This window comes from Rhopilema esculentum, chromosome 9, assembly GCF_057945365.1.
Source record: "Rhopilema esculentum isolate cy_ngs chromosome 9, ASM5794536v1, whole genome shotgun sequence".
NCBI lineage: Eukaryota > Metazoa > Cnidaria > Scyphozoa > Rhizostomeae > Rhizostomatidae > Rhopilema > Rhopilema esculentum.
Genome location: NC_142823.1, coordinates 8,668,769 through 8,682,167, shown reverse-complemented (window position 1 = coordinate 8,682,167; position 13,399 = coordinate 8,668,769). Strand labels below are relative to the sequence as shown.

Here is a 13,399-nt window from a genome sequence, read left to right as displayed (position 1 = left end):
CCAGGAATTGAAATCTCTCGAATCCATCATGCTTAAAGCTTCAACTTCAAAGGTGTCAGCCGTACAAGGTATGTCTTTCAATTTTCTTTTCAGGAAAAACATAATGAAATATATCCAACACGCTCAGACATGTGATCCCCAGCTGCTAAGGAATTCTAAAGTTTCACATCCATTATTCTGCTTTCGAAAAGACAAAATTTAACAAAAGTTTCTACAAATTCAGAAGGCCTCACGACGAGGGGCAAGTCACTCTATGAGAAGCTCATACACTATTTGTTGAAATCCTTTGGTTTTATCTGAAAATCCCTGGAAATCTCATATACAATTAGCAAGAGTCAATTGCCTCTTGCCTAAATGGATGTCCTATTACAATAAAGTGCCTGTGTATATGTTATTTGGCTTTAAGATAAAATTAACTGTTTTAGAAACATAAAAGGTTACTATCCTTGGCAATCAAGGGAATTTTCCATTTGATTCTGTAATACTCTCTTGACCTATTAAACTTTTCAGTATTGGGTATACTTTCTTATTTATTATAAACAATTATGCAGAAAATTACTCCTGGTTTTCCTAGAACATAAAGCTGTTTGTCCTTTTGTACAAACAGTATTGTAAAATTTTCCAAAATGGAGTGAACTTCTGCCATATTTACTTTATTTTGGAGCAGCAAATAAGGGTTTAATAGGTCAATTATAAAAAACGCCATCAGGTTTTCTTTAGTCATAATACACATCCAGTTACAGACTGCACAGAATAACTGTTAAGAAAAAACTGAATGTGCAAATTCAGACCAAATTCCACTATAGTCTGTAGTGGCAGGTGTTTTTGTAGATGAAATTCACTCACAAGTCACAAAGGTTGAAAAGTTTCGGTTGAGAAACTTTAACGGCTCTGTAATTTAAAAAATTTGCAAAATTGTAAACAATTTAAAAACGGTTTTGCGAATTAAAGTGTACTGCGGTAGGATTATGTTGAATCAGTTTACCAAAAAGGCTTCATTAAAACAGTCTAACCAATCTAGGTTGGCTTAAAGGTCGCTCTGGCATTACAGGATTAAGGAAAAATCAGGAATTGTCATCAGGACACTTTGGTCGTACCAATGACAGATAAGAGAAACCTTTTCTAAATTCAACTCAAAATTCAACTGGTTTCAGCGTTATCTGGTGAAAACTGAGATATGTTAATGCTCAGAACAAAATATTCTAGGGAAAAGATTGCTTTTGGTTGTTAACTCCTTTTTGTGGTTATTCGTTTCCTGTAAACTGGCTTATTCATAGAGATTTATAATCATAAAGCTCTTGGTGATGATAATCAAAGAAGACAAAAAAACCACTCAACAAGGCTATAAGGTAAGATGATCCTGAACTTGCATTGGGTCTTGTTTGTTACACACTTTTCTAAGGCTGACTCTATAAAACCCTGCAGGGGATGTTCTCTGAACAATAGAACACATACGCTGAACATTCAAGTAATGGTTTGGGAAAAGGTACAGGTAGACATTTTAATAAGCATAACGTTTTGACCACAGAAAGCCTTTTGCAATTCTAAAACCACAACATGTACTTAATACATTTCTGAGCCTCCATATGTAACAAAACTATAAACAAAAAAGGATGAACAAAATAATAGGCTTGAAGGTGTGATAAAGAAGCCTTAATTGGAAGCCACAGCAAAACCAAACTCTGTATGCTAAGGGTTTCATAACAAAACAATTAATGTTATTCTGGTAAGTTATATATCAAGTTTAAAGGGGAATAATTATAACATTTACTTGCATCATTTTGTATTAACTGGCAACCAAAGCACATTAAAAATAAACCTCAAAAGCATTCCTGGTCTGCGGAATGTAATAACCCATATAAAAATGTGGTGTATCCAATGTGTCAAAATTAAAAAAAAAATGAACTTGAATATTTTATTTACTGTGAATCTATGGTCTGAAGTTATAAGAGTATAACATTTTTACAGAATTCATGGGAGCATCTTTTTAGAAAAGTTAGTGCTGATATCACTTATGACAATACCACTTATGATGACTCTGATACAATGGTTATGAATGCTATTAGAATAACATTATTCTTGTGTTGTTAATTGATCTTTACAAACAAAGCATTGGGCATACTTTAGTTAATTTTTGTGAATTAGACAGAAAAAAGATAATATGACTTTTTGGCATTCTTGAACTTTAAATACAGTTTAGAGATTAAACGCATTTAATGTTTTTTTATATGTATATTTGTAATGTAAGCTTGCTATAAGTAAAATTACAGAATGTGCTAGAGTGCTTTAAAGTATTCCTACAGTGTAGGCATTTTGAATTCATTACTACAAATCATATTTAAGATTACTGTTAAAATTGGAAGAGAAACTTCAGTGAGACAAATGTCACACAAATGTCATTGATGATTAAAAAAGCTGATGTTAGGGTGCTTTTATGAATAGCAAACTTTGTCCTCTTCATGTCAAAGAACAAGGCACTTGCCTTACACTCCCACTCTTGCATACCCTTGTGTTAGCCCCCAATCTTTTATTCTGTCCTTTGTATGGGAACTCTATTACATTAAACAAACAATTGCATAGCATGGATGCCCTCTGAGCATGGGCTACTAGCCTCTTATTAGCCACAAACACCCCCCTCCCCCCCCCCCACCACCCAAAGAGAAGAGAATCATTCAAGCATCTCAAAGAGGGCTTTCTGTAAACCATTGTGGTATCTTTTCTTAATTTTCAGTTACTAAATGCACCAGGATTAACTTTTTTGTCCAATCCTCCATAGAAGTAGAACGGAAGATCAATTTCACAAAAGGAGAATTTAGAACAATTGTCCTATCACAATCAAAACAAAAGAAAACATGGAGAAAACGATAATTATCCGTCGTAGCAATAGCTAGGTATGGCAAGCAGTCACAGCTGTAATCATCTGAGTATGGTACAGCAGTTGCTATTCCTACAATCTCTTGACCTTTTCTACTGTTATTTTGACACAGAGCAATGAAATGATCATATCAAAAATATTTACACATATCACAGAGCTTCGACACTCATCCCCTTTGACGGGATATCCGAAAGCCAATTTGCTCCCAAGTGCCGATCCGACCCCGAATTAAACTCAAAACGAGAAAAGAAAATCTCATTTATGATACGAGATCTTTCACAGAATCATACAGTAGCGGTATTACGAGAAAGAGAAGACGAGAAACTCTACAATGCACTTGCGATCAAAAGCTAAATTAATAATTCATCATTACTGATTGAAACTGACTTTGATTTTGGTTGTTCTTTGTGCTCGAGGGAGAATGCCTAGAGACAGTCAAACGGCAATAGATATATTTTAAAATCTCTTAGAAATTTCAAAAAAATCTTTTTCTAGGACCAACAATACAGCCTACATAAAATTGAGAATTTTTTCCGAAATTTCTTCATCCTAAACAGGAATTGCAGTCAATGACGATAACTAGATAAGACGAAAGCGAATCACTCACTCGCCAGCGGCAAAATTTACAACCAGCTCACAAAACCGAATGTGAGTAAGCTGGTGAGCCATTCCTGTTTAAATTCATGATTATAAACATGCCTTTCCCTTAACTAAAATGGTTGTACGGCAGAATGAGATTATCATAAAAACAAATGCTTCACAATTTCTTTGCGAAATGGCTTCCTCTTTTAAAGTTCCGTTTTGGTCCTGCAGAACTACAGGGGAATATGAATTTGTTTGAGCCCTATGCTAATTTGCGGAAAAATCAAATCTAATCGCGGTTTCTATTAGTTTTTCTGAATATCTTCAGTGCAACAAAATAATCCACACGGCCATTATTGTTCGAGGTCGGGCCTAAACTCAACAAAGAACTCACCTCTTGAAAGAAGCCTTTGTGCATGAACAAAGGCAGGATCCAAACTATCTTTCTCCACCATAAGTTCTTGTAAGTAGGAGAGTTCTTCCTCCATTTTAGTTGTTTCAGACTTCCAATATCAATCTACCTACAACCACAGCCTCTCCTCACCCGTTCACAATCCACAGCTCCAAATGAAAATATGAACATGCAGCATGTAAAGTACCCACAATCCAATTCGTTGCTCCGCAATATTCGCCGCTGCGCATGTTACCAAGGATACCTTAGCTCTTTAGAAACTGCACAACTCATTTTTTCCTTTCATTATTTAAAGTTGGTACAAAGTCTAGCTATACTGAAGCTAATTCAAACAAACTAATTGAAATTACCAACGCTAAATATAATGTAAATCAAATATAACCGATGTTGCATATGTATTCCTTTCCTTGCAAAGATAACCAGTACAATTCAACGATGAAAATTCTGAGATTTTTGTTTGAATATTTGTAAAGTTGGGGAGTACACTTACGTGACAAAAGTATTAGGACGATCGCCTGGAAGCAAATGTGGTTAATCTTTGCCCAAAGAACAACTTAGAAAATTGGTGGAACATAACAAGATTGCTAGTTGAGATTTTCGATTGAAATTTTACCCAATAGTAAAAATAAACATAAATTTAATAAATTGTGGAAAAGTAAACTTTTTAAACAAGTAACATTTGCTTAATTTTATATTTTGTCAGATGACCTCCAAGAATCTAGGCAGCCGCCATTTGCATTTAAACTTACTGAAACAATTTTCCAACGAAATATCTTCGGATACAGGAGGAAATCTCAGCAAAATTTTAAAATAGCTTATTTTTGGTCTTAGAAGATTCCATTTCTGCATTTACATCAAACTTTCTTGCAGTTTCAGCAAACAAATGAAACGCTAGACCCAAATTTTTTATTGCTTCTCATTCTCTTTCTGGTCGCTTTGTGTTTTCGGCATTGAAACTAAAACATTTATTTTTTCCATTTCTCCTTGACATTTTGTTACTTTTCTATCGTAGAAAAGTAGGAAATAAATTGACTTTGCTAGGATTTGCATTTTTGTTGACGCCATTTCTAGAATCCCGCCAAAACAGCGAGATTTGTTCAATCAATGTTAGAATGCTAGTTTCGGTTCGGAGACGCCATCTTGCTATTAATCGTCCTAATACTTTTGTCACGTAAGTGTATTTTATTTCGTTTGGAACCGAGTTCCATCTTTGGCTACATCTGTATGATACGGTATTAAATCGATATATTTTGAAATATGGCTCTGCTGTTTTGAATTGGTAGTTTCTTTCGAATATTGGCATTCATTTATGGAAAATATTTGTCCATAAAAGGTGTATTCAAGCCGTTAAATGTTTTATAAATTTATATCGCAAGATAAGATCATGATAAGATATTGTAAATTTTCCTTCTGAGAAGTTATTGTTTTATTCTTTATTAAAAGTTGTACAAAAGTTGATTCAGTATTATCATGAGCGATATTTTCATTGCTCTTTCATGACTCCGATTTATCCGGCTGTTACTTTTCCTACTGTCAAACATCCAAATAAGAGGACAATAATTAAAATACGATAAAATGAACGTTTTTATTAAAAGAACTCGCTTAGATTCGTCCATATACGAAGCAATTCTGGCTAGAGCGTTTACCTTTTTGCCAGCTTCTTTACAAAAACTCTAATATACTTTTCTAATTTAAGTTGTTGGTCCAGTGTTACTCTCAATAGCTTAACATTCTTACTTTCTATCATAAGAGAACCAATTATTTGAATTTCAGATTCTTCTAAATTGGATCGGTTGCCTTTAAAGTTCTAAGCTTGCTTTCATTATCACCATTGAGAATCAAAACCATTTATTAAGAATAGCTGCTTCCGATTCTAAGTCATCAGTTAGTTCATTCATATCAGTACTTGACAGCCAAATTGTATTATCATCTGCATAGTTGCATAAGTTGCTTTTGTTCAAATGCAGAAAAAGACCGTTTATGTAAATATTGAAAAGCAACGGGCCTAAAATTGATCCTTGAGAAGCCCTTTGCTTTGTTTCCATCCAATCACTAAAACTTGGGTTTACTTTTACACGTTGTACTCTTTTATCTAGGTAACTATACATAAATTTCATTGCGTTGTCGCTGAAGCCATAAGATTTCAATTTGGCTAGTAGAAGTATATGGGGTAACAATCAAATGCTTTTCATAAATCCATAAGCACTGCACCAGCCACATCTTTTTTATCCAGACACTTTTTCAGGCCTTCAATAAGTCGTAATAAAGCATGTTGTGTGCTATAACCTTTTCTGAATCCACAAAGCAAAGGAAACAGTTTAACAATGATGTAATTGTAGATATGATTGAATATTATTCTCTCAAATATATTTGAGGCTGAGGGCACACATTAACTATTTTTAATTCTTATTGCTTTATAATTCTCTTTACTAGTTGAATCTCTTTTTTTGAAGATAGGGCACACATTAATTATTTTTATAAAGAAAGGGAAAAGTGTTATCAGAAAAAGATCGATTAAATATTTCAGCTAGTGGTTCAGAAACAACGTCTATTGCCATTTGAAAAACTTTTTGAGGGGATGTTATCGGCTTCTGTTGATTTTTCTTGCATCTTTGGAAGTTACATTTTCAAAATTAAACTTAGGATATTGACCAAAAATTTCCTTGATTATAAAATACTACGGTGGTTATCAAAGCATTTTAATTTAGCTCATAGTGACGAAGCTGTGCTTTCCTCAGACGTTTGTTAAACATTCTCAAATAAAGGTCGGGCAATATTGAGGCTCTCAGTAATATTTACGAAGTGATTATTCACCGTTTTATTGTCAGACAGGATTTTATCATTCTCTATCAGTATGATTTTATTTGGTTTTGTATTTTTATCTTTTAATAATGGCTGGATAGTTTCCAGAAATTTTTGTTATTCTGAACGAATTTTACATCTTATTTTTACAAATAACTTCTTTTAGTGCCTCTAATTGATTTAACACAATTGTCTCTAATTTGTATACTTCTCCCTGTTAGAGACTTTTTTATTTTTGTTGAGCTCTCTGTTCGCCTTAGATTTCAGCATAATTTTTTTTATATTCATTTTCATGAAAGGCGCATTATTTGCTCTCACTAGCTTTCGCTGCGGAGGGGCATGTTTATCGAGAATAGAAATCAGCGTTTGATTGAAAACATCTTACGATACATTTTCTTTAGGTTTTTCAGGTAAATCGAATTGAAGATCCTCGTTAAATTTATCGGCAGACAAGGATTTATAGCATCTGTATGAAATAGAATTGGGTTCAGATTTTACGAATTCAGTTTTTAGCACAGTATAGGCTAGTTTATGGTGGTCAGACAAACCTGTCTCATATGTACCCGTACGGCTGTATCTCTTGTTTGTTAAGATCAAGTCATAGCATTTTGGCGGATTACGTCTGTAGCATGTTGGCTCCTTCATCAGATTATATAGATCATAGTTTCCCATCAAGTATTAGAATTCTTTCATGGCTTTGTGAATAAAAATCCAATAACTTACATAAATCATCAAGAAAAAAGATGTCGTTTTGGTTAGGAGGGTGATAAATTCCAATAATTAAGAACTGTTGGGGTGTAAGCTTAGGTAAGAAATTTCAGTGGAAAGAAACATTTTCGTTGGGTAAAGAATAGAACACTTTATGCAAGTTGTTTTGACCTTCATCATAAAATTATCTGGAGCGCAATCATGAAAGTTATAGAAATCGAATACTTTGATGTCAACCCAATAAATGGAATTGAAGAGTAGGCAAGAATGTCATAACCGCTTATTTAGAGGAGGTCTTTTTTATTTCATTTTTTGTAACCCGAGGAGAAAAATTGATTGAAAGCATTCGCTTCATTTTTTGTAACCCGAGGAGAAAAATTGATTGAAAGCATTCGCTACATTTTGGTTTGCCAATCGCAACGACGTGGTTAGAAATTATGATTGATTGTGGTTTATAAATTGAAGGGTCTTCGTTGAAAACGCTGGAACGTCAGAAAAAAATAATTCAGAGAAATTATGAAGTACCAGTGGAAGTACAAGTAGATGCATCAGTTTAGCATATAGAGAACTTAAATTTCTTGGCAGCGATATGTTATCTGTTGGAATTCTTCGGACAAAGGTGAAGAAACACATGTTTATAAAAGTATAAACAGCCCTGATTCAATTCGTATCACAGCGTTTGAAAATTTGGTTAAGTTGCATTCTAAGATGCAAATGAAGGCCACTTTTAGCAAGGAAAAATCTAAACGAGGATTATTTTTACTAATATAAATTTTAGCCTTAGTATTCTTCACTATTCTTTATAACTATTATTTGTTAATATATTAATATATCATTAATCATTTAATTTCTTTATACTGAGAAATTCAGTTAAAATTATTTAATATTTCGGGAACAAGTTTGATTTCAATGGGAGTCGTGCATTACAACAACATAAAAGCTTTTCACGCGTTCAGTTAATTATAAATGCGTGAAATTCTGCGTTTCTGCTTTTTGACACAATTCTACACCTAAACTTTAACGCTTCGAAAACCTTTTGCATTACGTCACTTGACTATGTATACACATATACTCACAAACTCACAATTCAAATACTCACCATACATATACTCATATATGCACACTTCATAAAATAATCTTGTTTCAGTGATGTGTCTCTTAAAGTGGCTTGTCTTCTACTAAAGTTTATTGCCTATATTGGTGGGAGGCTCTCTTTTGGAAGGTCGCCCAGGGCCAGGGCCTATTTGGACCCACCCCTTAATCTTGCTTGGAAGTAAATGCAGTGAGTTATATCAAAATAATGTAAAACAGCCCTTTTTGATGGAATCAAATCAATGCTAGAGAAATGAGGGGGATAGTTATTGTCATAAAAAGCGAAACAAGGCCATTTTCACTCAAATTTACTCGAAAATCTACGAGCTCTATGTCCTTTCATGGCCTGCACAAAGACCTAACCATAATACAAACGAATATTTTTGGTTACCAATAAAACTATTGTAAAAGCGACTGAAACAGGGTACCAAAAGGCGAACTATTATCTACAGATAATTATTGTAAAGTTTAATAAAAATATTCGCAGGTATATTCATTTTGATTAGTAGACTTCAAACTGTTATTGGCATTTCGTGTTTCTTTGGTATGGTTTTGCAATGCAAAATGTTCTTTGGATATGTCACAGATGTACATGTTCGATGGAAAAGGATATTTGTTGCGGACTGAGATTAACGAAAGTGCAGTCGCAGAATATTGCTGTAGAGTTCTCAAGTGTGACGTCACAAAAAAATATATTTTTAGAATTTTGAAATTTCAACCACATAACATAAAAGAACACCATGAAATACTCCCATAAATGCAAAATCAATTAAATTTGTCAAAAATCGGGTGAGCTATGGTCAATAGAAGATTTAAAATTGCCAACGGATTACTGTTATATTTGGCTCAGTTCATAAAGTTATGAACTGAAACCAAATTGCAGAGGTTTGATGGAGCCAGTGCTTGTGTTCATGTGGTCATATCTCAGCCAATTCGTAATACCTTTAACTGATTATGCAGATTTAGAGGAATCTCACGATGCTCTTTCAGGTTATGGGAAAAAATTTTAAAAAATTTAAAAATAGATTTTGTGACGTCATCACTTGACAACTCTATTCTGTGGTGCAATGTAGGGCTTACTTGATTCTACAATACCATAGCTTGGCATTAACTCGTGGGCTTGTCTATTAGCTTAGCATTTATGCTGCTTCAATTCGCACAACCATCTATTCTAACTTTGATGACCGTTTACGATGCATCTGCCTCATTTTCATAACAATTTATGCATCTGCCTCTCTTTCAACTTATATTTTGCAGCGAACCTTTAATAATAGATGGTCATGAACACAAATCTATTGGGAAGACGATCTTTTAATGTTTGATGTAGCCCCCTTCTTACTGACTCATTAGAAGAATGTTTCTTGTTTCTCTCCCCAACAAAAATGAAATTTGCAAACAATCTTGTAGTGGTACAAAACTTGAAAATTGCTTTGAAAAAGCAAACATTTGAGTAAACTAAAGCTTTAATGGCGACATGTTTCGGATAATTGGTAAAGCCCGATCGTCGTTCCATCTAGCAGTTTAGGAATCTATTTACATAAGCACAAAAAAACCTCTATAGTGTAGACAAAAGGAGTTCGTTTTCACCTTAGGACTCCATTGGTAACATTCTCAATAGGCAAGCAGCACTGATTTGTCAGCCTCAACAGTCATGTGCTCGTGTTTCTGATTTGCCTATTTCGATCCACGACTGGGTAAATATATTACCTAGCGTTGAGTTTTCAATCTATGTTCTGACGTTTTCAACTCTGAAGAGAGTCAGACAAAAAGCTTTAGTTTACAAAAATGAAATTATAGATGAAATCGGAATAGCAAGGGTCGTAGCACTGAATCTTTCTTTTTCATATTTACTCCACGTTACCATGTCATCCAGTTCAGATTGAAATTCTTTATCTGTCTACTCAAAATATCATTGCTAGCCAGGCACCATGTTGTCATCGTTTTGACAGAAAATTAAATTCGAGAGAAGTATGATAAAAAAATTGGCCTGTATATGAAAAGCTGTTCTTTTAGAGGGTAAGGTACTTTGCCATGTCATGAAGAGCAAACAAAAACAAAAATTGTACTAAAGCAATCTGGCATCGCCTAATCACTAAGAAACGGGTTGAAGCCAATCCAGCATAAAAAGTTATTCGAAATCGTGTAAAAACAGACAAAGTGTACGAAATCTATAAAAAACTTAGACGGACGTTATCCAAACAAAGGCCGTTTAGCTCACAATTGATTTCGGCCTTACCAGATTTGAGGCAACAGCTAATTTCCACTGTTTGTTAGGTTTATTTTAATAAACTCTAAAACTGAAGCATCGTTTGTCAAATCTTGAGTAAAATAAATACAGCAAGATGTTTAACAATTCCAAAATGATTAATTATGCAACTGACTTTGTCGTCTCTGCTAACCTGCATGATTCTAGAAGCATTAAACGATTTGATCCCAGAGCATACTGCAGTGGTTGTCTGTCTTATTGCAGAAGCTGTTGCGAGGACTGCTGAATTAGAGCTTCTTACTAGCGGCCATTTTGCGAATAGGCGGCCAGGAATCATGCGAAAAAGAGGCTTCTTGCAGTTTCTCATGGTTGTAGGACTGCTCTATTTAGAGACCGTTCAGGAGATTGGAGCGGACAACAGTTTTGAAGATACCGAGAAAGAAAAGCCGGGTAAAGCAAAATGCAAGCACAAGGAAGAGCCATTAATCTCTGGTTACAGCATAGCAGTCAAAAGTTGCTTTAAGATTGACCGTTCCATAAAATTGTTGAAGACCAAGTTGGTGTCCTCAGCCATACAATGTCAGCATCAGTGCTATGCCAGCAAAGAGTGCATCTATTTCGCTATTAGGGAACAGCGAACGCCAAAAGGGGACTATGAATGCAATGTATATAAAAAAGGCAATGCACGCAGAAATCATTGCGATGAACTTGAGGGTTGGAGTTTTTACAGAAAGGTAATTTGTTTTATATTTGTAACGTAATGTGAATCATAAAAAGCCAAAAATCTGCATGAAAGAATACATTTTCACTATTAAGTAGTGAGACTGACGAGCAAGGGAAAAACTTGTTATGTTTAAGTAAAGGATAAAACTTATGTTTAACGCTATTCTCAATGTCCCGTGAGTCAAACGTTCAGGGAACAATAGGCTTTGCAGTGCGTTTATGGCCGAGAAAAACATTGAGAATCAGCCTTACGTCGCCGATTGGATACGTAACAATTGGTTCATTGTGTTGTCCAACCAATGGTAAATTTAGATGGCCAGCGAAATGTGTCTGGGAATAGTGCCTTAAACATTTCTATAAATTTGCCGAATGATTGAACTTCTGTTTATCATCATCATCATCATGTACCATCTTCTATCAAAAGGTTGGCTACCATGACCCTCCAACTATCCCTATCCTCAGAATGTCTTTTAGCTCTCCCATTGCTCTCACACCCGCTCCATTCCTTGACATCGTCTCCCCATGTTCTTCTTTGTCTTCCCCTGTCTCTTTTTCCGTCAATCATACCTTCCAAAACAAGCCTTGCCAAGAACCCGGATGATCCCCTCACAATGTGGCCAGCAAATCTCATTTTCTTTTTATCATTTCGTTGACTAAAACTCTCTGATGTTCAATTGTTTCCAAGACTTTTTTGTTGGTTACTCTTTCAGTCCAGCTTATTCTCAGAATTCTCCTGTAGCACCACATTTAAAAAGCATGAAGTTTTTCTTTTATTACTTTGCTGTATGTTCATGCCTCGCTTCCATATCAAATTAAGGTCGATGTTGCTTCTAAAAAATGTCTTAAATTTCCAAAAATTACTTTTTGCTTTTCCTATGTTTATCGTGTCGTCATAATGGGTCATTTAATGCACTGATCATCTGATGATTCCCAAATTTTTTCAAAACATTATTTAATAAGACAAACGTTCACGAATGGTAAGATAGAAAAGGGAGAATTGATACCAAGGCAAATTCAAACACGTTGTTTCTGATCTAACACAACCGGTGCTCGACTGTTCCTCTTTTCACATTAAACATTTCTCTAAAAATTAAACAATACTTATCTTTTGAAGGATACCATTATGGTAATTTTGTCCATACTAGTAGCTGTAATCTTTTTTAGGATGCCTACGACGAAAAAGGAAAAGAAAAAAACAGCAAGGGGAAGAAGGAGGTTCGATAAAAATATACCTTACTCGGTGACTTGAACCATATTTTTTGACTCCAAGATTAGAAAAGTGTTTTTAACTTGTTTGAAAACTTCCAGCCCGGTATGAGCTTTGATATGATACCTCTAAATAGTAGAGTGTTTAGAATTTTAGAGTGATTTAATTTTTTCGCAATCCTTATCAATTTCTTGTTACTGAAACCACATTTATATTGCACAATTGAACCCGGGCTTGTCCCGGATTACAAATTACCCGGCTTTGCTTCGCTCAAATTGTACCGTAAGTGTTGGTACGAATCACACCACGTTTATTTCTTGATTCGATCGGGATAGTTACACTACCAAAATCTAACCCTGGTTAGTTTAATCAGAGGTGAACCCAGACTAGAAGGGCCGGTACACAAAGAACATAAAGTCAGCCTGCATAGAGAGAATCATTCAAATAACTTCGTCGATCAAACGCAACCTATCGATGTGTCAAACGAAACAACTTTTGTTTCGAGGTGTCAAAGTAGGATATCCATCGTACAAAGGTTCCAACTTCGAAGTCACTTAAACCTGCAAGCAACCGATGCCACCTTCTAGGCTACTAGTCTGACAGTGCGAAGGATAGACGCTTATAGGTACTAAGTTTGTTTACACTTTGCGGGGCTGTGATTGGCTCAACAGCACGAAAGGCCATGTGACTTGGCACAAACTCTTAGAAGACCTTGTTACCAGGTATTACAATTATATCGAGCTCTAGACAGACAGAGGAATGAACAAAACTTGGTCGCGTAGTGTCCCAATT

The 13,399-nt window shown here is 34.9% G+C and overlaps 2 protein-coding genes across 10 annotated transcripts in view; one reads left to right on the top strand and one right to left on the bottom strand.

The window, feature by feature from the left end:
• Nucleotides 1-4,043, bottom strand: part of LOC135688990 (KH domain-containing, RNA-binding, signal transduction-associated protein 2) — a 19,058-nt gene extending 15,015 nt beyond the window's left edge. For 7 of the 8 annotated variants that reach the window (XM_065206079.2, XM_065206078.2, XM_065206081.2 and 4 more), the window contains exon 1: nt 3,852-4,043. In XM_065206079.2, the coding sequence (XP_065062151.2) occupies nt 3,852-3,945 (94 nt within the window). In that variant the 5' untranslated portion in view covers nt 3,946-4,043. The remainder of the gene's footprint in view (nt 1-3,851) is intronic. The other variant, XM_065206077.2, reaches the window with a different exon arrangement.
• Nucleotides 1-13,399, top strand: part of LOC135688994 (uncharacterized) — a 15,851-nt gene extending 2,452 nt beyond the window's left edge. Inside the window, exons 2-3 of one of the 2 annotated variants that reach the window (XM_089110324.1) lie at nt 10,942-11,411; nt 12,565-13,399. In XM_089110324.1, coding sequence (XP_088966450.1) covers nt 11,013-11,411; nt 12,565-12,624 — 459 coding nt within the window. In that variant the 5' untranslated portion in view covers nt 10,942-11,012 and the 3' untranslated portion in view covers nt 12,625-13,399. Of the gene's footprint in view, nt 1-10,514; nt 11,412-12,564 lie in introns of those variants that run through there. The other variant, XM_065206089.2, reaches the window with a different exon arrangement.